Genomic DNA, 23,870 nt, shown 5'->3' with positions numbered 1-23,870 from the left:
AATGCTCGCCTGTATCCCCGTAAGCAGCCATATTACTACTTTTACTAGTAACAATAAAAGTAAATAAGTATGAACTACGCACCGAAAGCGAAAATTTTCATGTTGCGGATTTGTTTACTCCGACCTTCTTGTTAGGCCTAGGGGCGTTCGAAATGGGAAGAGATCTCAAAAACTGCGTTATCCGTAATACTCGGTCGTCGGAGTCACCCGAAAGCAAGCGAAGCCATTTTACGCAGTCGTTTGCTGCGAAAGAAGTGCATCAGTCCTCATCAACGCTAAATTCAGTTCGAAGCGGGCGTCCAAAACCACCGCCATATTTTACTACCCTACGTTAACCATGCAAACACCATAACGCTAAATCTGCAAAATAGCGTGCGTACGGTAAAGGCTACCGGCCGTTTAGCGTGCTGCGCATGCGCATTTAGATCTCGCTACTCCGTTAAGCCCGCTATTCCGCTAAACCCCACGTTAAAGAACCCCAGGTGGTCGAAATTTCCGGAGCCTTCCTCTACGGCGTCTTTCATAATCATATCGTGGGTTTGGGACGTTAAACCCCAGATATTATTATTATTATTATTATTATTATTATATTATTATTATTATTATTATTATTATTATTATTATTATTATTATTATTATTATTATTATTATTCCTCTAAACCCGCTTAACTATAACTGTCTACTGAAGACACAATGGCAAGCGGTCAACTGCCCATAGAGAAAATTTGTTTTCATTGCGCGCACTTGCTAAAATATCCGTAAAAAAGTGCGCTTGACGAAAAACTAAAACTAAAAAGGGCATTCAACTCCATGAAGGCAAATGGCAAAGTAATCTATTTACAGCCTGTGGAGACAAACAGACACCCGCGCGACACATGTTTGCGGGTGTTTATTTATACCCGGGCTTTCAAGAAAAATATTGCCTTTCCGGATAGTTCAGAGTTTCTCGATACGTCGTGTGTTCCTTATTTTTTTTTTCTTGTTTCGTTTTTGTAGTCTTGCACCGTAGTTTTCAGCTATGCATTACCAACACGCTTGTCGTACCATTTTTTTTTTTTGATATTCAAGGGCGTGGCCGAACAACGAAGGTAACAAAACACGAGAGTTTGAAACAAGGTACAACCCGCAGAATTCTCAGTTGTCCTGGAGAATGAATGTTATTTTTGTTATTGATTAAATCGATTGCGCTGGGAGCGGAAAGGAAATATCAAAATGCCGACGACACGCCTCGATTTTCCCAACTTTCTTAGGCATCGACTGGACATTTCCGAGTTCGGAGTACAAAATGCTGTTTTTCTCTCACTGATAAATTTATGACTCAGTATTTGTACCGGGTACTTCCGTGGCGTGTTCGTTGTATTGATCTGTTATAGCAACAGTCCAGCGGGCGAGTTTTTCGGCATACCTTTGTTATCCATTGCATGCAGTCAATTTACAGGCGCTATATAAGGATCCGTGCCTAATAAAAAAACGGGGGCAAACTTTTACTTCTTACTCCGCTTTTTATAACTGAGAAATTGCGTAACATACGTGGTCCTCTTCGACGTCCAGAACAGAACAGAAAAACTTTTTTAGAACAAGTTATTTATGGGGCGAGCCTTAGTCGAGATCTCCACTGGCCTTAGCCGTCCGTTCAACCTGGTCGATCAGCGCTTGCAGTTCGGCCAAGTCAGAGCTGGACGGTCGCGCCACGCACTGCTCCAACGTTCTAGCAGAATTCTGGTTCATAACTGAGGATGATTTTGGCGCAAATCGAACGAGGACACACAACACAAAAGAACAGGACGGGCGCCGAACTTCCAACTAATTTTATTTCACAGCGGAAAGACGCTGTGAAATAAAAATAAACTTTCTGCTGTGTGCGCTGTGATGAGCGGTAAGAAGAAGAAGACTTGTTCCACAAAGCATGCGATCATTTTTCGTGAGTGCGCGTCTGGAGTTGTGTACCGCATTCCACTGAGATGCGGGAAAGAATACACAGGCCAAACCGGGCAGTGTTTCAACGACAGGGCCAGACAACACCGTCTCAACGTAAAAAATGGTTTTGGCAGCCTGATGGCAGCGCATTGCAAGGTGTGTCGACGCTATCCCCAAGTTCACGGAAGCGAAGTTCATAGGCAGAGCAAGGGAAAAAACGGAGAGAGAAGTAATAGAGGCGTATTCCATCAGACAAAGGGGTGACGCCTGCGTCAGCACGGCTTCACTATCACTTCAAGATAAAGAGATTAGTTTCCTCAGCAGCACGTTACGGTTCCCTGGTTGTTAAGAAAAATGTGATGCGCGCGCACTCATCATGTGGTTCGGCTTGTGCTATAAAATCGTCTTTCCGCTGTGAAATAAAATTAGTTGGAAGTTCGGCGCCCGTCCTGTTCTTTTGTGTTGTGTGTCCTCGTTCGATTTGCGCCAAAAGCATCCTCAGTTATGCTCCAACGTGCGTGTTGGTGTCATTTCTCGGTCTGTAAGATGTGGGGGATGCCTTGAGCAGCCCCAGGTAGTGCGATATAGTGTAGGACTCTCTCCGCACCAGGGGCAGGAACCGCGGCAGCACGTCGGGAACGTGGCGTGTAATCTCTTTAAGTGGGGATAAATTCCGCTTTGAATTATTCTATATAGAATTGCTGGCCTCCTCTCTTGTTAGATGTTTGTGAAGAGGGGCGTATAGCTGTAGAGTAAAACTCTGATGGACGAGCAGGTCTCTTGCGTCCAAGCAAAGAAATATCTGAGTAAAAGGAAGTCGATGAAGCTCACTTGCCACGAGGCTCGAGCCTATGGGGCATCCTGTCCAACAGAAATGTACACTGTATGTCAGTAAATCAGAAACCTCAAGCATATTTTTTGAATGTCGAAGACATGGGAGGCTGCAGGGTCAGTGCAGCGTGGTTGCACAGTGAACTAATTTTGAGAGAGTCACACACACACGCGCGCACGCACGCACGCACGCACGCACGCACGCACGCGCGCACACAACACACACACACACACAACACACACACACACACACACGCACGACCACACGCACGCACGCACCACACACACACACACACACACACACACACACACACACACACACACCACACACACACACACACACACACACACACACACACACACACACCACACACACACACACACACACACACACACACACACAGGCACGAGCGCGCCCCCCTTCCATCCGTGTAGCAATTTGCTGTCTTCGAGTGCTTCCCGAGTAATTAGCGCTGGGGCTCGGTTCGAGCGACGCGCTACGTTTTTTCCGACACCGTGTGTCTTTTCCTGCGACATACTACGCGTCGACCAAAATAACGGGCGCGCGCGCGCGCTCGTGCCTTAATTTTCTCCGGCACCCGGGCAACCGCAAGAGCCCCAGGTCGTCGCGTATCGGCTGCGTCGTCGGCGATTACCTCGCGTACTGTACACAGGCCGCGTTGTGTGTGATGCCGCGTATACGTAAACATTGCCCGCGGGTTCTAGGGCGTCATTATCGGTTTGGCCTGCGCGCGGGTCTAGCTACGTAATTAGGAATCAATTGCAGCGGCCGTGTACGCACCCGCCCTTCTATGCGAGCGAGTTTATTCTATATATACATCATGATGTGCCGACAGCGCAACCGCACACAGACAGAGAAAAGGAGGAACACGAAAAGACATCAAGTACATGAAGTACACATGAAACATGAAGCACTACCACCTAGCCCAAATTTCAGCCTTGTTACTATATATATATACATGCTGCGGAGACGCGGATGCATGTTCGTGCGACCCGATGTGTCTTCGTTGTAGACACGCTCCTCTTTGGCTACTCGGTCGTCGCGTGATTGTGTGTCGTTCCTCACCGCCTGGCGGTGCGCCTAAATTTTGCGTTGAGCGGGGATATTTCCTTCGGGTCGAGGTCTGCTGTCGCGTGTTTCGACCAGACCGCGGGCTAATTTCAAGCTTGCTCGCTACCTGTATTCGTTCCTAACTCGATGTTTCATGTTCTCTTTTTTTTATTTTTAGATTTGTTCGGCGTACCGCAGCAGTCCCCCGTATAACTGCGGTCTCTCCCGGTGAACAGAAGGCACAGCTGAGAAAAGATGGAGCAGCCTGGGCGTTCTGTATACCCCAGGTTCTCCGAGCAGTCCATGTATAACGGAACAAAAGAGACACAGTCTACTAATTCGGGACCATGGTGGTCGCGTTTCGAGGTCTGAAGGTCGCGGACACATTTGAGGGGCTTGGAATGGTCGGGACTGGGTTGGGGTTGTTGGAAGAAAGCCCGCTTTCCGAAGTTTACGTGCCAGTGAATGTTGCTAGCGAGCGATCCCGAAACACTCTACCCGAACTTCACGCTACGCAACGCTTGATGATTGATACTATATCAGACCATTTATTCGGTAACGAAATTACGCAGTGCCTCGTGGACAATAAATTAGGAACAGTTATTTCGTTATACGCGCTATGCGTAAACAACGCGCATGTGTATTGAGTAGTGGTCGCCTTTTCGCCGTAAGTATAGAAGTAACTGTTCCTAATTGTGCAAGTCGGAGTTAGGTCTTTGACCTGACGCGAAGTGTGCAATTGTAATTTTGAGCGCAGCTCATGCCCTTTAACAGCCTACGTTATTAGACATGAGGATATAGAAATGCTGTAGTATTGTAATGCGTTCCTTCATCCTATCATCGCCGTCCGTTACATTATTCTATGGATATCACAGAAGAGGATTTTGGCGCGCAAATATGCGCTAGCAATTCCTTGGCTCTTGTATCGGTCTTGCCTGCAGAATACAGGTTTCATTATCACACTCACATTAAAACAACGTCACGACATTAGAAAAAAGTTACAGGTTTACATTCATTATGTTTCCTTTTGTCCTTTATTAAATGAATATATATAAAAAAACATGTAGGCTATAGTCCTACATGGTAATGTACCTGGCTCGAACGTATACGTTCGAGCCGGCTATATTGCCATCATGGTATTAATATTGAAAATACACACAGAAGAATGAAAGAATAACAAAAAAAATCAGCAGCGATATGTACACGTACGATCTCTGACGTACGAAAAATACCTCCATGGGCAGAGTCCAATACATACAGGGTGGTCACACTGATTACCGCGGATAACAGATAGTTTTTCATACATTTACATGTAACATGACTACGAGACATGTTCATGAACAACACATTATGATGAAGAGGAGTAATAATGCCCAGTGAAGAATAACCGAAGCCAGAATAACCAATAGCAAAGGCTAACATGGTTGACTTTCGGCAAATAAACGTTGCTCTAGCCTTCAGCCCTGTGGATCGCTTAACTAAATTGCCGTTTCAAGTTTTTCCATTCTTTTGCGGCTGTTAAACTCAGGTGTAGTCTTACTCCTGCGTTCATCAGTTTCTTGTATTTTCTTTTTTTTTCCTTTCAAGCGCGATATCTTCTTCACTGTCAGCATTCTACACGACGCTCGTCTAAATGCCCTTCGTGACTGTCTGCCGTATTTCAAAAAGCGCACGCGCGTAGTACTTCCTGTTGCCTCTCCATTGGTGTCCTTCTCTTCCTCCTCATCTGGCTTTCTACGCACATTTGCCTCTCGTTTGCCTCTCCTTCCTCGAACGGTCTCGTCTTCACTGCGAAAACGGATCCAAGGTCTCCTGCGTGCGCTCCGCTTTTTGCATAAAGTGCGAGCTACGTGCAGCCGGTGACCTACTTATCTTCTTTCTTTTTTACGGCTACGTTGCCAAGCAGCATAATGTATGCCAATGAAATTAAGTTTAATCACGTAGTCCTGGTACTGCAGGTACTACAGAAGTGACCTACAGAATGTATTTTCCCTTAGCCTTAGTTCATAGCTTTGTTAGGTTGTTCACTTCATCGCTAATATCGTGGTCGTGTCCGCTTCCCGTATCTGATATATTTTTTTAAAAATTCAATTTAAGGCACAGTAATCTCACCTAGTCCTGGTACTGCAGGTGCTGCAGAAGGGACCTACAGAATGTATTTTCCCTTAGCCTTAGTTCATAGCTTGTTCGGTTGTTCACTTGATCGCTAACATCGTGGTCGTGTCCGCTTCCCGTACGTGATTTTTTTTAAAAGTTCAATTTAAGGCACAGGAATCTCACCTTCACCATTTTCTGTTCCCTTTTATGGTTCCTACCGCACGCGTGGTCCCCAAAGCAGCGATAGCATTTCCTTGGGGACGGAATGTGAAAAGGCTTTTCTTGTGACAGAGTTGCTAGCACGTAAAACCCATGACAGCAAGAAGGCTGGGAGAGCACAAAGCGCTTCACTTCAACGCTAGACTAACAACGCTAGAAAAGTCTGGAATATCAACGCTCGTGTGCTTAGATTTAGAGTGACTGACTGGGCGGGCTTATGATTCATGTTACTTGGAAATACGATGGCGTGACTGAACAATGACTATGAAAACGCGAGGGCAAGCGATGCGCTTGCCCTTGTCATTTCGTAGTCATTGGTTAGTTTACGCGCTCATATTTCCAGGTCTTAGATTTAATTAGGTGCAGCCTAAAGAATCTCAGGTGGCGAAAAATAACATTGAGTACCCGGCTGCGGCGCACTCCATAAACACATCGTGGTTTTTGCACGTAACACCCCATTAAAAAAATAAAAAAGAATACGTGACGTCTTTTTTCCCCATTTCCCCGCAAGAAGGATTCAATCTAATACATTTTATTTATTTATTTATTTATTTATTTATTTATTTATTTATTTATTTATTTATCTATTTATTTATTTATTTATTTATTTATTTATTTATATTTTCAAAGCACCAAAATGCTTATTCCTCTGTAGAAAAATTTTAGCGCTGCAAAGTTGAGGACGAAAAAACATGGACAACACAGACGAAGCGCATTTTGAGTTCGAGTTCACGGTGGACAACCGGCTGCAGTTCCTAGATTTGGAAATCAGTGCCGGGTCGGAGCACACGTGTTGGATGTACAAGACACGCAGTGGTAAACCTATCTTGCCATTTGAGTCTAATCACACGAAAGTTATAAAAAGGGGCATTGCAATATCGTGCATGATGCAGGCGACTAAAAAATCATGTCAGCACAGAACGAGTGAAAGCATGAGCTTGCAAATAGAGCGCTTAAAAAAGTGTGGTTATCCAAACGGGGTCCTGTCGGCAGTGGCAGAATGCTGCCTAAAAGAGATTAATAGCACCGAGAAGAAAAAGGAAAGAAACAAGAATCCGGTGGTAGTGTTGTCGTACTTGCACACCGTAGCGCATAGATTAAAAAAAGTGGCTTCCCGGTATGGTGTGCAAGTGGTATTCTCGGCGCCCAAAAAGGCTTGTGTAGGAAAGTCAACTCCCAGAGTAGTGAAGGCGACGCTCGAGATGCAGAATGTTGTGTCAGACACGTCAAAAAATTTGTAGAGTGCAAGGTAGGAGTTGTATACAGGATTCCTTTAACCTGCGGGGCATCTTACATTGGGCAGACGGGCAGGTGCCTGAACAAAAGGCTTCAGGAACACAAACATTTGTGTAGTAGGGTTGCAATCGAAGGGAATCTCGCTCAGCACTGCTCTGATTGTAAATGTAACCCAAATTTCAGGGACACTTCCATTGTGGCGCACAGCAAGGACAAAAACAGAAGAACTATCATTGAAGCTTACAGTATGATGTCGGGGAAGTTTGGCGCATGCGTTAGCTCCCCATCTATAGCACTCACGGAAAGACAAGTGTCATGTTTAGCGACACAAATGTAAATGTAATCGAATCATAAGTGACCTCATTGATACAGGCGTAAAGTTTGATTAGATTTATGGCACGTGTTTCGCTGCATAGATAGCACCGAGCTTGGCTCATGCGTGGTTTGCCTACAGTGCCCTTTCTTTCGTATGTTACGTCTTTTATTCCTCTCCTTCTTTCGTCAGTTGTTAGATGCGCTTCTCTTTTACATTTTTTGTCTATTTGCAGCCTAAAATTTTTCTACGATTAACTAGACCGGCTCTTGGCTTCTCCTCATTTTGTAACATGGCGGCACACAAAGACAAAACGAAAGGCGGAATACAACAGTGCCCGTTGTCTTCCTTCGTTTTCGTTTTTGTCGCTTAGTTACAAAATGTCCTAAACAATCGCTCTCCATAATTACAGCTTTTCCTCAATTTAGTAGGCTCCTGTGAACACGTGGGAGCGTAAACATTTCAGAAATAAAAAAGGCATTTCGACAAACAACATGCAAAGTCGTGTGGCGCTACTTTGAGAATTCACTACACGATACACTGCATGTCAGTGACCTAGCGAATCATTCGACCATCTAAAGGCAAGTCTCCCTTCTTCTGGTACACTTTTGTAGCCCTTGTTCGTATTTCCATCGAGGAGGAATACTACTACACCGTTATTCTAATGAAGCTGAAGGGAAAAAGGCAGTATTTCGTATAACGGGATCTCCATCGTATTTATATTTTCAGTCTTCGTATACACGCGTATATGTTATGCCTCGCTTTGTCGCATTCTGTTCTGCGTCCTATTTTCTTTTTTTTTATATATGTAGGTAAAGCGGATCCCGTGCCGTTGTCATTGTTTCCGAGCTAATCTCTTGGGAACATCTATAAGCGCACTGTAATAAAACAAAGAGTTGCGGAATGCAATCCATGTGTCGCTCAACTGTCTCTTCTTTCTTTCTTTTGCTTTTTTATGCACCAGGCCCTTCGGGCATCGCGGCCCCCAAGACATCGACCAGCTGCAACAGTTCACGGTCGGGCTCTCCGCACACCGGCTCCTTCATCCCGCAGCCGAAGTCGACAGTCGTCACAAGGGACCGCACCGCAAACAGCGACAGGTCAAGGTGAGCGGAGCTAGTCGCGATATAGTGCAGCGTGTATATCCTCCTGAGTCTCGGGTTAAAGTTGGGTGCACGAATTTTTGCAGAAAGTTCAGTATAGCTCGAATAGACCAAGTAGGCAAAAAGTGTTAAAGCTTAGCTTAGTAAAAGTTGGGGTTTCTATGTGGTGCACTGTCCAATATATTGGATATCAGGCCTTGACTTGGGCCTGTTGTTTAATATATTGGACACCAGGACCAAATAACACGGCGAAAATAATCTACTCAAAAGGTACTTTTGAGTAGATTTGAGGTACTTTTGAGTTGAGCGCCCACTACATATATGTGGACGCAACCTGTCATTAAGGCTGCGTCCGCAGAGCTGCTGCGGATGACCAAATAAAACTGTGAAACGCGTTTAACAGAGAACGTGTAACTTCGACTAACTTCCAATGAATAACTCGCCTGTTTCACAACTTACACACGTAATTGTACTCGCGAGAATAATTTCATTCTAATTTTAAGCAACTTGCACGCGGCGAGTGCGTGAGATCGAACAGTGGACCATACGCGATAATTTTCGTCCTTATTATTTGCAGGTCAACACGAGTGAAGCGCTTTCGAGGACGTACAACTGCGGTGTCTAAGCGGCGTCTGTAGTGAACTGGAATCGTTATAATTTATTATCATACTTATGACTACAGCAGCTTCGACTGCCAGCTACCATATTTCAGACGCCAGTGATACACCAGCTCACGGCCATAGATTGACCTAGAGGGAACTCTGGCGCTGCGATCGTTCAGCCACCTAGTACACGGATTTGCCTAGTCTTCGTGCTTGTGGGCTTCGAACGCACTTGTGACTTTGTTTATTGCTACGGATAAAAGAATGGATCGTTGTGAACTTCGTGACCAGATTTGAATCGGTGAGCCTACTGCTGATTTTTGCTGAACTTCGTTTTGCGACAAAGCGGACGCAGGCGACGCGGAGCCAAACGGAGTCGAAAGAACGAAGTTTAGACAAATCCGTGTACTACCCATGATTCCCATGCTGGCTGAAGCGCGATGCATTGCAGCTCCCATAGACACTAGCGCCAGAGTTCCTTCTAGTAAGTATTGTAGGAAACTCTATGCTCACGGCGTCTCACCGTTCTTCAACGGCGGCGCCAAGCAGTGCTGTCTGCACTAGACGCTTGTAAAAAAAATAATAATAACTGCCGGGTGGCAACAAAAATAGCAACGCATAGTGAGTCCACTATAGGCGAACGCGTCGGAGCGCTACAAAAAAGTGCAGCCGCGATCCTTGCGGCGAGGAGACGCGTTCGGTTTCAGCCGCTGCACTGCCAGGCTCCTCCGTTCAAAATATTCGCAACCTCAGCGTCTGCCACTTGCGAACCGTCGTCGGACTCGTTAGACGATGAGTAGGGCCACGAATCTGCGTCTGACAGCGATGACATCGTCTACCACGTGCTCGACGAGCAGACGAACTTCTCCAACTGGCAGCTCAACAAGCGCGTGGCCGACGTCACCCAATACTGAGCGTACGTCATCAGGTAGACTGCTTGCGCGTGAACATTCTAAAGAATATTGTGCCTGTATTCGCAAAAAAATTTTTGCGATATAGAAAGCGAGTTAAGCCAATCACCGTTCTCTTGTTCATCTTCAGGCAAAGTGCGCAGCGGACGTGACTCAAATAGAGAACGCAAGAAGCGACAGACGGGCCCGGACTCACAATTGATTTATTGAAGAAAACCTAATCGACCTTAAAATAGCTTCCCTCCCCCTCCTCTCCCCCCCCCCGTTTCCTCAATAAATCAGTTGTGAGTCTGTGCCGGTCCGTCTCTTTTTGACAGCGGATCTGCTAAGCTTTTCGTTATGCCGATTGTCGTCCACAGAATGTTATTATTATCATGAAGCGGCACGCGCGCTCTTCGTCCTCTTCTTCATATTCTGCTTGGCTCCCAGAACACGCGCGGTGATTATTCCGGCGTGGGACGCTATAAGTGTGATCAGCGACAGGAATGAGTACAGCGAGAGAGAAACAAGGCGAAAAAGAGGGAGAGAACGAAGAGATAGAAGAAGAAAGAGATAAATTCTGAGCAAGAAAAGAAAAATTCTTGGCTAGGCTGGAGTCGAACCCGTGTTTCCACAAACCGAAGGCGAACGTCGTGACCACTCGGCTATCCAGGCACGTGAGCAGAGCGTGTCATAGCCTTGTACAGTGTAGCATAGTAAGGGGACGGGAAAGGGAGGGTGAGGAGGAGGAGGAAAAGGAGAGAGGGGGAGTAAAGCATAGCACATAAAGAAAAAGAAAGAGAGAAAGGAAGGGAAGAAAAACAGGAAGAGAAAGAAATAAAGAGAGAGAGCAAGAAAGAGTGACAAAGAGAAAAAAATAAAGAAAGAAATTGAAGTACACGGAGACAAAAAGACAGAAAAGATACAGAAAAGGGAGAAAAATAAAGAAACAGGGTAACAAACAAAGAGAAAAAAAATTAAGAGAAACAAAGCAGGCCGCCGACATCCGCAATTCCTTCGGGACGGGCACCTGTAGTACGAATCTGCTTTAATTTTTTTTCGTCCTTTAGTTGTGTCCCTTCTGCTGCGCAGTTTTCTGTAAGATGAGCCCACACTTTCAGCGCTTGCTACACATGATTTGTACTTGCCGTTGTGAAATGGGGCTCTAATAATGACGAACAAGAGAGACCAAGGGGACAGCACGACCACTTTTAGTGAATATTCTGTAATGAATTGCTAACTCTCCCAACAATCCGTACCATACTCATGGTATGACCACACGTACGTCCAAATCATCAGTGAAAGGGGATGATCAGTGGCAAAAAGCTGACAGTCCCTGTAGACGACACTAAGGAGAGTGGCACAGCCAAAAAGCCTATGCTCTAATGAGACAATCACTAAGTTACTGGCTTGTTGGTACCATTCATGTTCCCGTCGCCGACGCCGAACAGCAGTTTCGATTTTGTTTACTCGTGGCCACATAAGTATTTCACCTGAATAATAGCTACGAACAGAGCGACGCATTCCATAAATCAGGTGGACTGATTACTGGGCTGTTCCTCTAAAGTAACCACTCGTAAAGCTGGGGCGAAATCTCAAACACGAACACACGAAAAACGCACAGGGTCCCTTATGCACTCAGCTAAGACGACTGGAAGGCAAAAGCCATTTTTTAAATGCGAAGCATTTCTTATTCTTCCCAGTCGATGTATTAACCCTGCCCCGCCGCCCTCCGAAAGCTAGCTTCATCTAACGTGGTCTCCCCCTTCCTCCAGGATCGGAGCCACCTTACCTGGTCTTTGCGCTGCCTTAGTGATTGGCCCACCTTTGGCCAAGATACGATGGCACAGGATGACGTCGTCGTTTCACATCACGTGACTTCACGATAACGCCATAATTACGTCACACATTCTGACGCTCTGTGACGTCATGATGACGTCATATGGGGACGTCATCGCGTGATGATGATTTTTTACATCATTCGTCTTGACGCCGCCGACGGGAGAGACCGACGCGACGCGGGACGTCGGTCGATTTTCGCGTTTGATGAAGCATCAAGGGCTTTCGCCTTAATAAACGAGATAATACGAAATGAATACGCAAGACGCTATCGTCTTTCCTTCCTGCGCGTTTGTCTGTCTAAGTTTTTGCGCTAATTTCATCAGTAATGTACAAAGAGGTTTGCCAGATTGGCCCCTGGTGGTGGTGAACGTATTAACAGTGAAGGCGGAAATCCAATAGCAAAATGTACTTACCATAAAGAAAAAAGATGCAGAAGCGCTCAAGTCTACTTACGTGGATTGAATGCGAAAGCACGGCGTGGGTCTACGTGTAAACTATACTGATGTCCACCTCACATGATATTTGCACATGACGTCATCACTTCTTCATCCCACCTTGCAATTTCACGTTCTTACGTGCTCACGAGACCACGACATAGGCCGTGATCGCATATTCAATTTCCTATGGGTGAATTCAATTTTCGTATGTCACGCGGAACTCACATTACGTCACACTTTGGCCGCACGTCCTTGAAAGTTGAAGGGGTCATGACACGTTCACCCATCAATTTGCGGTTTTCAGCGAAAAGTAGAAGGAGAGGGTCCGTTACGCCTATAGAAATATGACAAATGGTCTGTAAAAGAATATTTTAACGCAATATGAGCCCTAGAAGTCACCAGCTACCGCGTCCACCGTCGGCGACCGCCATCTTGCAGTGCCGTGTGTGACGTCATGTGCTGCCAAAGTCTTCTGCCAAAGTTTAAGCAGTTGCAAATTGTTCAGTTTGAATGCCAAGTATAATAGCTCGAATGCACGCGCAGCTGACCACGGAAGAGAATTGTTCGTCGGAATGCAGACGCTCGCAAAGCAACCACCTTGTTACGTCACGGCTCGGGAGTGTGCCAGTGCTACCCAACTCTCAGACCGCTCGCGTGTCTTTGAAATATTCAGTTATAAATTATGTGCTCTACCGAATACGCTAAAAATTCGCCAGCTTGTTTGAGAACGCGCGAAGATTAAGCCGCATAACAGAGTTTATGATCGAAAATTGGGTGCCATGGCTCTTTTAAGCTTTTGCCGTGGCCATGTGACTATGCCACATGGTGTGTCTGCTTGGTCATGTGCTTAAACTGGATCAACATAATTTGTTGACTACGCCAGAAAACTCTCGTGGAAAACTCCCGTAGCGCCATCACTAGGCCACGCGAATTCTCTTGCTATCGAATGTTAACACTGATGGATGTCAACCGGACGCCTGCTATCCCGCTTCATGGGGCATATAATGCTTTCAGATTAAAAAGCTTGGGAAATGCGGGATCTATCCATCACTGATATATGAAACCCGAGTATATAGTGTGCGCCTTCCTTGCAGGCCTTCCTCGACCGCATCCTCTTCGTCCATCTCTCACCTTCCGGTGAAGAACGCTGGCGTTCCGGTGCGCCAGCAGCCGCCGGCCCAGTCCAACGGACCGGGCAACGGCCACCTGATCCCCAAGGGCTCGCACATCGCCTCCTCCGCCCACCACAACGGGGTCGCCAACCACAACGCCACCAATCACCACGCTAGCAACGGCACCAGCAACAACAACTCTATGCTCGACAAGTTCAAGTTCTTCAACTCCAAGGACAAGTCGCAGGACAAGAGCAAAGGTGAGCGCTGCCTCCGGCTTCTTTCGGATTCATTGTGATGGCGCTGTTATCGAACTGCGCCCTCCGAGTGTCTGTGTGTGCGCCCTCCGAGTGTCTGTGTGTTATAAGTGCAATATACATAGACGTCGTATAAACATGAAAATGATATCAAAATGACACGTAGGGTGATAAGGGAACGCCAAATCAATAGCACAAAAATTCCTTCAAAGTGGAGAGCCACATACCAGTAATGGTCTTTGTGGACGGATCCCTGTGGCAGTGGACTTAGCGCTGGCTTTAACTAAGCCGGTCCATCCCATTAAATGAAAACATTACGAAACCGGAAGACCTGTGGTTCCCCGACTTCATAAAGGAGTTGCCGGCAGTATATGATTAGCCACGTTTGAAATGACCCCTTCATCAAGATCTTGCAGGTCTCGTAGAGCTTGCATTTGCGAGAGAGACTGGAATTGCAATGTTTCACACATAGTATTACACTTCATAATCAAATCCCTGCTGTGGCCAGCATTGGAATATATGTGCGAAACATGAAAAGCGAGAATTGCGTATTAATATGCGTCGGAGTCCATTTCCAGTGGCATTTACATAGACAACTACCGGAAATCGCTATGTGATTTCTTTTCCTACCTGTTACCGCTCGTGACACAGAGGCTGCAACGGCGCCTTTGTGCGTACATTATGGACATGTTGTGCGCAGCAAGGCATATCATTCGTATGCTACTTTGGCCTAATGTCTCGTTCCAATACAGGCGATCTGAATGCAACCGGCCGCCATAGTTGCCAAGAGCCGAACTGACAACATTGTGCTCAACAGAACCTGGCACCCACTTGAGCGTGTGTGTGGTTTCCTTTGACGTCCATTTTCTTGCGCAGTTCAGCCAATCGTCGCGGTGTCCCTAGATTGGAAGAGCGGATAGGGGCTGGTATATGGTTCTTGCAGCCCGTGCTGCTTGCATGGCAAACATTTTGAGGTCCTGTGCACCACCATCCTTCCAGCACGTCGGGCGCTAGGAACCACCGGAATATTGATGAGGTCCTTCCGCGGGGCCTTCTAACTGGGCGGCAAACATTCCCCTGGAGAGACACGGGTGGACGTTTTTCTGCTTGGCCAGCCAGCGCTAGGCCGTTCTGTGGGGTCAGCGTCTCGCTAATGAGATCTGTCGTGACGCTTGTCGCTGCATGGCCGGTGCGGCCTTTCCCCTTGAATGGCCATCGGCGGCTGACTTCGTAGATCAGTGCACGACCCGAAGCGAGCATATCTAGCCTTACAGGAAGATATACTCGCTTGTGGTACACGCACCGATGGACGCACCACGATTAGAAACGATACTCGTGGCACGTGAAGACAGCTTGTTTGCCATAGGTTTGGGATGTTGTATTTACTCACAGCGGCGAGGAACACGAAGCACTGTCACCCAACGTTTTAGGCGTCGGGCTGTTGTGTTGAGAGGAACGAAATATGTATCTGCACCGATAGCTACCGTTCTGCAGACTTTTGGGGGAACCTTCAAGTTATTTATTTCTTTTACAATATTCAGTGTTGCGAATAAAGCAGGCCTGGCAGTAGTCGTGGGACTGGCCATAGCCAAAATGAAGCGACGCTTCGATATCCGCATGTACATTTCGTACTGGCTGGAAAGTCGTTTAAGCCATGTTGTAAGTATACATTTAGTTCGGGAGCTCATGTACTTGAGGTTACACGCACTCCCGCCACGGTGCTGTAGTAGTTATGGCGCTCGACTGCCGTCCTGAAGGTCGCGGGATCGAATTCCCGGTCGCGTCAGCCGCATTAAGGTAACGTGTTCCTCGGCCTCTTGCAATCCATACTATGTAACAGGGTTTGTCCGATGTCTGACCCAAGTGCAACTACCCTGCTTACTCGCACTGCTGCCAGCACTTGCCTAATGTTGGCTACCGCCTCTTAATGTTGGCTTAACGATGGCCGATGTTGGATAGTCTTGGTTGCCTACTTGCCTACCGCTGTTATGAGAGCAATAGAGTCTTTTAGCAAGTTACGGAAATACGGTACGCAAATGCGATATGGTATACCCGCGGACAACTTGTCTTGGCAATGAAGGAAAGGCTACGGGGCAGGAGCTACTGCACATGTACTGCTCCGCGAAGTAGTACGGTTCGGCGCGCGCTTGGAATTTATTTTCGGTTCGTGAACCTTCCGTATCTCATGTGACGGCAGTTCGATTATTCGAGCGGCCGTGCTCGAATAATCACATTGCACACCATTTGCTTCGTCTGCTTAGACAGCCATTTGTTAGTGAAATTCGTCAGAAGCTACCTTCGGCAAGTCTTCGGAAAGCTATAGAGGGTGGAGACGCCATTTTGACTGTGAGGTGCACGTAAAAGGCTGCGACGTTTTCACACGTGTGAAAACGCGAAATGACACTGCATAAAGTAAAACAAATATAAATATCTCCTTGGTGCGTTCTGCGCCTCTTTTCAAACAGCGTCCTGTAAAAAATGAAGTAATGTTCTTATGTTTAATTCTGATGCTGAAAACACGTACGCAATTTTGGGACTATATTCTTCAGCGGTAGTACATGCGTAGTTTGGCTCTGTAGCCTGCTCTTCATTGCCAAGAGAAGTTGTCCGCGAGCATAGCGCGGTAGCGCTCCTCCTTTCCCGGTCCGTTGTACTTTTGCCAGTGAAGGCACCCCTAACACCACAAAATCATTTTCAAGAATACTGTGGGGTTGTCATGCCTCATTGTTGCCCTGTCAGCCTACGCATTGTTAACGAGGAACTGGTTGTTCGGGGGACGCACTGTCGCTGGAACTGCGAACGGCTTAAGCACAACGAGCGGGAAAGGAGGAGCGCTACCGTACTGCCTTACCGTATTTGCTTACCTTATTCCTGTAACTTGCTAAAAAACTCTAACTACTGTCCTTATTCAGTCTCATTTCAATGAGTGAATCTTCTTTGTTCTTTAATCGTACCCGTAGTCCTTTTTTTGGGTATATACGATATGCGATATTCAGGAGGTGTCGGTGCCCCTATGTGGCGCGGCTACACCTTGTCATGGAAAATTCAGAATAGTAAAGGTTACAGACGTGAAAGCAAGGTAACATAACGTCGCAATGAAAGTCATCTAGTATAAATTGAACTCTGAGTCAAGCTGTGAAGGAAAAAAAAAAACAAGATCGCGAAGTCCTGCCGTATGCCAACACTAGAATTGACACGAATTCCAGTGTTAGCCCTTTTAACCTATCCGCTAGGCCTGGTGGATAGGTTGTTGTACTCCCGCTCCGCACCTTCCCTTTTTGTTGGTTTTGTAGCAAAGCCTTGGAACTCTGCAGTGGGTCGTCCTCTACAGAACCTTCTAGTAGTGGTCGCCCTCTTCGGCTCCTTTCGGAGGGAACGCAGCTCGTGCTGAGAGTCGGTCCGCCGCCTTGACTGTCGCTGTCGTGCATCGCCGCCGAGTGCCCGCCAGTAAACGTCTTTACAATTTGGTGGAGGTGCTGGGTAGGACGACCCACTGCAGAGTTCCAAGGCTTCACTGCAATTGCAATAAACTTATTTACAGTTTGTTTTCGCGCGCCTCCTCTTCTCTGCGATCTTCTTTCCATCTTTATTTCCCCTTCCCTCTCCTCCTCGTGTAGGGTAGCAAACCGGATTTTACAATTCTGGTTGACCTCGCTTCCTTTCACTCATCGTTATCTCTCTCTCTCTTAACCGTATTACGTGTACCACTTCACCCGATGTTAATTCTAGGAGATGATGCTCTGGTGTTTCTGAAAGACGTGATAATTTTTTTTGTATGAGATAGCTTTATGAATAAGCTTTAAGCGCTGCAGAGTATGCGGCATCTACTAGCGACATTTCATCACCCTGTGGCCGGCGATACCCTTAGCCACTTTTGCACAGCTAAACTCAACCAAACTAAATTTGTGCTCATTCACATTTTCGACTCGTTCGCAGTTCCCAAGCGACCGAGCAGCGGCGGAGGCTTCAGCTCGGCGCGCAGCGAACGAAGCGACTCGTCCGTCAGCCTATGCGGCGACGCTGGCTCACCCAACGGCTCGGCTTCGGGTTCGGAGGCCGCGGGCCAAGCCAAGACATCGGACTCCGCCGTAGTCTTCAACGGGGGTTCGTCCAACGGACCCTCGGGATGCCACATCGGGGAACGACGTCGCGCCTTGACCACGGGGCCGGTGGTCATTCAAAGGGCGGTGCCTCATCGGCTGCCAAGGGTCTGGCCAAAAAGACTTTCGGCAGGACAGCCGGCAAACAGCAGCAGCCTGGGACGTCCGCTCGCCAAGGTGTCTACGTCGCATGCAGGTTGGAAATTCAAAGCAGTTAGTATACTGAATAGTGAAAAGCAAACAGCGCGATTTTTCCAGGCGGGGTCAACAGTGAAGAGATCGACACAGATAAGCGCTGCCTGTCCCTTCCTGAAAAAATCGCGCTGTTTTATATTTCACTACGGAGAACCAACTAGACCAAATCTCCACTTTACTAATGATAATGCTCTTTGATATTTGGTTTATCTCACCGCATTAAGGCATGAAAAAAAAAGCTGCATATCTGCAGCTTGACTGCCCCTCATCCCCCGGTACTAAGGCAGCAACATGCAGCACAAACTATATCAGAGAGAATTAGGGGGAACCGTGAGGCTTCGCTTCTATTCGTAACAGTCGCAATGAGGAAGGAAATAGAAGAGGCATGAGGCAGGCAGGTTAAGCAGAATAGCGTCCGGTTGGCTACCCTACACTGGGGGATTGCGGCCCACAATGATAACCACATAGAGCGCTGTGCAAATTACCTAACTTCTTTGAATTGTAGTAAAATATAAGGATTAACAGGTGAAAGGAAAGTGGACAAAATGAAAGACATAGTGGCCCCCAAGGTGAGGTACGAATCAACTTTTCGCATTTCGAATGGAATGCCGTCACTATTGAAGCACTGTCGCACGCCTTTCCAATCCGTTTTTATGGGAATATTGGTGTGCTGGAATTGAACCTGAAAGTGCGAACCACGGATCAACGGTAGTGTGAACCACTGTATAAGCTCTCAATTTTACGATCGCTGGTTTCCGAATATTTCAGAAGAACTAAAGAATTTTTATCCCCAGTGGTCTTGATATATATATATATATATATATATATATATATATATATATATATATATATATATATATATATGTGTGTGTGTGTGTGTGTGTGTGTGTGTGTGTGTGTGTGTGTGTGTGTGTGTGTGTTCGGTCCCTGCCGGGGGCAAGTTATCTTTTCGTCCACTTTAATTTCTTCACATTTATATCCTAATTACTACAAATACCATCACCTATACTTTCCTTGACATTACTGTCTATTAGTTCTCATTAATATTGTGTCTAACAAAGAAAAGCGAGCCCTTAGGAGTCATCTTCTTTCTTTTATATATATATATTTATATATATATCAGTTAAAGGAATTTATGAATGGCTAATATTTCAGTTGAACTAAATTGATCAATGGACCCGGGCCCATTTCTGAAATCAGTTCACCGAAGTTTTGCGCTCTGCAGCGCTGGCGTAGGCAGTTGATTCCAATCCTGCAACTCTAGCTGAGGCTGTAGGAGGCCTTGGAAAGTTGCGAGACTTCGTGCCTCAGCAACAAGTTGCGCCTTAGGATGTGCACGGCCTTGTTACTTCTTGGGCTGTAAAAGAGAAGTGCAAATTAAAATTTGATTTTTTAAAATAGTGAGATCATCGCTAACGCAACTGTTTTACACATCGTATATATTTATGTACATTACTCCATAAATTGCAATTTGCAATTTTAACGCGATAGCGTTAAAGAGCTCGTTCCGCAGAAATTCCGGTGTCGGCGTCGGCTTCGCTGGTTGTGAGCGAAAAATCATCTTGTCCGTGACCGAAAAATCGAGAAAGATGCGAATAAAATAATAAAATACTTTAGGTTCGAGTGAGAATTGAACCCAGGCCGTCTGCGTGGCAAGCAGGTGTTCTACCGCCGAGCCACTCCAGTGCTTGTAACTGCACTGAAATTACCTTTAATGCTTCACAAGCCTACGCGTCCTGTGTACAGGTGTCACAGTACGAGATGTAATATCGCAGTAAATGCGTGGTACAAGCGTATATTGCCATCGGGCATCACACCATGTGAACTGGATAACGAAGTTGGTGATTTAAAGCCGGCCACTAGGGGTTTGCGAATAGTGAAATTTCACCTCGAATCGAATTCGAATCGAATAGTGCCGAATAGTGGTCAAAAAGTGTCGAATATCGAATCGAATAGCGAATACCACAGATTTTATTGAAAATTGAAGAAAAGAACAAAGAAATGAGATCTGCTCATGTCCTCGAGCACATAATGCGGTGAGTGACTGCTACCGAAAGACTACAAATTGTCATGCAGAAAGACCAGCTCTTCTACACTGACCTGGCTTCAGTTTCTCTCGCAGTGACGTCACGGTGTTTACTGCAGTAGAAAATATGTACCTACTAGGTACCTCAACAGCAGGGATGGGAAGGTATCGCAAGGCAATTTTGGCGATACCTGGATAAAATGCAGCTCCCCGCTCTTCCAGTATTTCAAAGGATCATTCCTTTCTTGGGATCAGGGGCTCACTGAAGTTTATTTGAACATCTTGACTATAAGTTCTGAGCTCAGTGTGCTGGTTATTTTTTGACGCTAGCAGTTCAACAGTCTCCCAGTCTGTTTCCTGGCCTTCTTTGCAGTAGCCATGACGGGCGGAAATGACATAATCTCCTTTAAGATAAACATATGCGCTCGCTTCTGAGCCACGATATCGGTGAAAGTTTTGACGAAAGCGCTGCAGTAACGACGTTAGCGTTAGCTTTAGCCACCTTACCCTAACAAAGTTGCACCGTTGGCCTCTGCCACGTTTCAGATATTCGTCCGTTGGAATGATTCGAAACTTCGAATACTTGCTATTCGAAAGTCGAATCGAATTATTCGATTAGGTATTATTCGATTCGAATTCGAAGCTCGAATGTTCGCACGCCCCTACTGGCCGCCCATTACAAAAGGCACACACATTACTGCGCGTATTCCCTTAAGACCACCGAGTGGGTGCATCGCAACTTCTAAGAAGTATCCCGCGCCTAATTGGTGCTGGTTTAAAGCCTGCCACCCATTACACAGGGCACACACATTAGTGCGCGCATTCTCTTACACACACGTAGTGGGTACACTGTTGTCATAAAAGTGCTGCTGAAGAGGGCGGAAGCCTTTACCTTTACTATAGGTATGTCGAGTGTGTGTGTGTGTGCGTGTGTGAGACCGGGCGACTGAACATACTGCACTATGAATATGGGGCCGGATATCGCTATCACGTTCAACTCGCTAAGCGTCCCCCAATTTTTGACTCCATCTCTGCTGTGTCCTATGCATGTTGTAGTGAATATTCAGTTTAGGAAACTTTTCTTTGGTCCCCTGAACGTCACTCAAGCAAGAGTGCACAGCGTATGTAAGAATGACATGTCTTGTCGCTTAATCATAAGACTAATCAGTTTCTTATCTCATTCCGGTAACGGGACTGGAAGGCTTAGGTTGATTTTGTAATTTTTATTGCACCGGGTATCGTGGACCCAAGCTCGCACAGATTGTTTTTTTATGCCAACATCAACGTGAATACCTTTGCCTGTCAAGTGTGCGTTGAAACGACATTTATTTATCATTTTCCATGCAGTGAGGTCCCGTGGAAAGTAATCAGAGTCCTATCTGTTGCGTTCTTGAAATCTCGTTGTCTCTATTGCAAATATTGTCGTCGGTCTTCCCACTACGATAAGATTGACAGTTTCTCGCGCGCTTCTGTTGCAGGCTCTTCCGAAACCGTCCGTTCCGGTCTTCCCCGGTCCTCTCCGTCCAGCGAGACTCTCAACAGGACCGCTACGCGCAGGTCTAACGCCAGCGGTAGCGGGCACCCGCGACCCCTCAGCAGCGGCCACGAAATCGCGTCGTCGCACGTCATACCCGAAAAGTTCCCGTCCCCGAAAGCGCACGAGTCCAAGCCCGTACCGAACGGGACCAGCGCGCCCGAAGACAAGAAACATCAAGAGATGGAAATAAACTCTGCCGCGCAAACTAACAACGTGGGAAGCGGCATTCCCAAGCCCACAGCTGCCGTCAAGGGGACTACGAAACAGTCCAGGGAGGACTTGAACTTCCATCGGTCTTGTTCAGCCGGAAAAGGTTAAGAACGAAATTAAGCAGAACGGCAGCGTTCCTACCAGTCCTGCTGGTGATGAAATTGCGGCTCAGAAGAAACACGACGTCGTCGACGTGGGCGAGGCTTCCAAGAACCCGCCTCTTGCGGACGACGGTGACTGTCAGAAGCAGCAGGAACAGATTACGACGACGACGGCGCCGTCTTCAAGTGACGGCAGCGGCGGTGTCCGGACCGAGACTTTGCCCAAGAGCGACCGCTCCAAGAAAACGCAGGCCCAGAGCGTGAGCATAGCGATGGTATCTCCCATAATGAGCAGTCAGCACTCCTTTAGCAAGGACTCAGTCACGGCGTCTTCCACGGAATCCTCTCTGTCCACGGTTATATCGGTCAAGGAGGACAAGGCATCTTCGGTGATAGCCGCGACGACCAATCAGACTCAGCAGATTCAAGACAATCGCGAAGGCAACCAAGACGTTCTCGTCAACGGTGGATTGTCGAGGACGGGCCATCATCCGGAGAACAATGTCCCGCAACAGGGCGTTGCTGGCGGTCAGACAGGGCCTGCTGTCCACGTCGGCGACCAAGTGCAGGTTAACGTTAATGGCGAGTCGACCGGCACCAACAACGGTCTGGTGGGCGGGGTCGAGTCTACAGTGAAGTCTGTGCCCGCCGAGACCAAGCTTGTGCCCAGGGCCAACTCCGTCGACTCCTCGTGCGGAAAGGAGGGAGAGGAGATGGAAGAGGCTCTTGCCAACATCCCTCCCATGCAGCCCCTGCCGAGGGCTTCGCCGTACGGCAGCGGCTATTCACGAGGTCTGTCCGGTCACAGGGCTGCGAGGCTGCCCGCGTGTCTGCGTCTCCAGGTAATAAATTTCTTTGCTTAAGTACCCTTGCGTTAGTGCTTTGAGTCTCCTGTTTATACTGCAGACACAAACGCAAGACTGTGACAGGCTGAGGCCTGTTCTCAATTGTTGAGCCGTGCGGAACAAAAAATAGGAAAACTGGAAACAAAGCAGAGGCCACTTAAAAGCAGACAATCTTGACCAACCAGTCAAACTCTTGCTTCTTGCACATAACTTGTTATGTAGGCGCAGTATGCTTTGTAGCAAATAGCGCGACATGACCTTAATAGGCAAGGTGCTTTTTCACCAAGTTGATCTGTATTATACCGTCAAGATGATCTGGCGGTAGTTTCTGCTATCGTGGTCCTGTAGCCTGATAGATTGCGGCTGTTCTTCAGCACCACGATAAATATGGAGCAGGAGTAGTTCAATGCAGTAAAATGAGTTATACTTTTCACTACGGCACTTTTCTTTACGTGCTCCGCCTCATTTAGTCTTCTCTCGCTGTCGCGTGACCAGGCGGACGTGCAGCGTGTGGCGAAGAACATGCTGGCCGCGTCCCAGGACATCGCCCGGCTGTACGGCGCCCAGAGACCGACCGCCTCGGTGGCCCTGCACCACCCGGCGTACCACCACCAACAGCAGCAGCAGCTACAGCAGCAGCAGCACGCCGACTACGCCGAGCTGTCGGCCGGATACGTGAGTGACGGCGACGTGCTGCGTGCGCCCCGCGCCTGCAGCACCGAGGAGTCTAGTGGATATGTAAGCGAGGGCGGCATCGCCTCCCTGTACGCCGTGACGTCGCCCTGTCGGAGGCCCGCGCGCTACGCCATCAGGGACCCCAAGCTCATCAACGTCTTGCAGGACGACAGGTGGGGACCGTTCTATTCATTCTCTCTTATTTGGAAACTGCGCAAGTGAAACTTTGGCCAAGTAACCGGTGGAGTATTAC

General features: G+C 47.3%; 1 protein-coding gene across 1 annotated transcript in view; it reads left to right on the top strand.

The window, feature by feature from the left end:
- LOC119399576 (neuron navigator 2-like) overlaps positions 1 to 23,870 on the top strand; it is a 297,894-nt gene that overhangs the window by 43,467 nt on the left and 230,557 nt on the right. Inside the window, 6 exon segments of the mRNA XM_037666382.2 lie at positions 8,650 to 8,791; positions 13,654 to 13,931; positions 17,865 to 18,224; positions 21,728 to 22,100; positions 22,102 to 22,939; positions 23,438 to 23,790. Coding sequence (XP_037522310.2) covers positions 8,650 to 8,791; positions 13,654 to 13,931; positions 17,865 to 18,224; positions 21,728 to 22,100; positions 22,102 to 22,939; positions 23,438 to 23,790 — 2,344 coding nt within the window.

Source organism: Rhipicephalus sanguineus, chromosome 7 (genome assembly GCF_013339695.2).
Source record: "Rhipicephalus sanguineus isolate Rsan-2018 chromosome 7, BIME_Rsan_1.4, whole genome shotgun sequence".
Taxonomy (NCBI): domain Eukaryota; kingdom Metazoa; phylum Arthropoda; class Arachnida; order Ixodida; family Ixodidae; genus Rhipicephalus; species Rhipicephalus sanguineus.
This window is presented reverse-complemented; position numbering and strand designations above follow the sequence as displayed.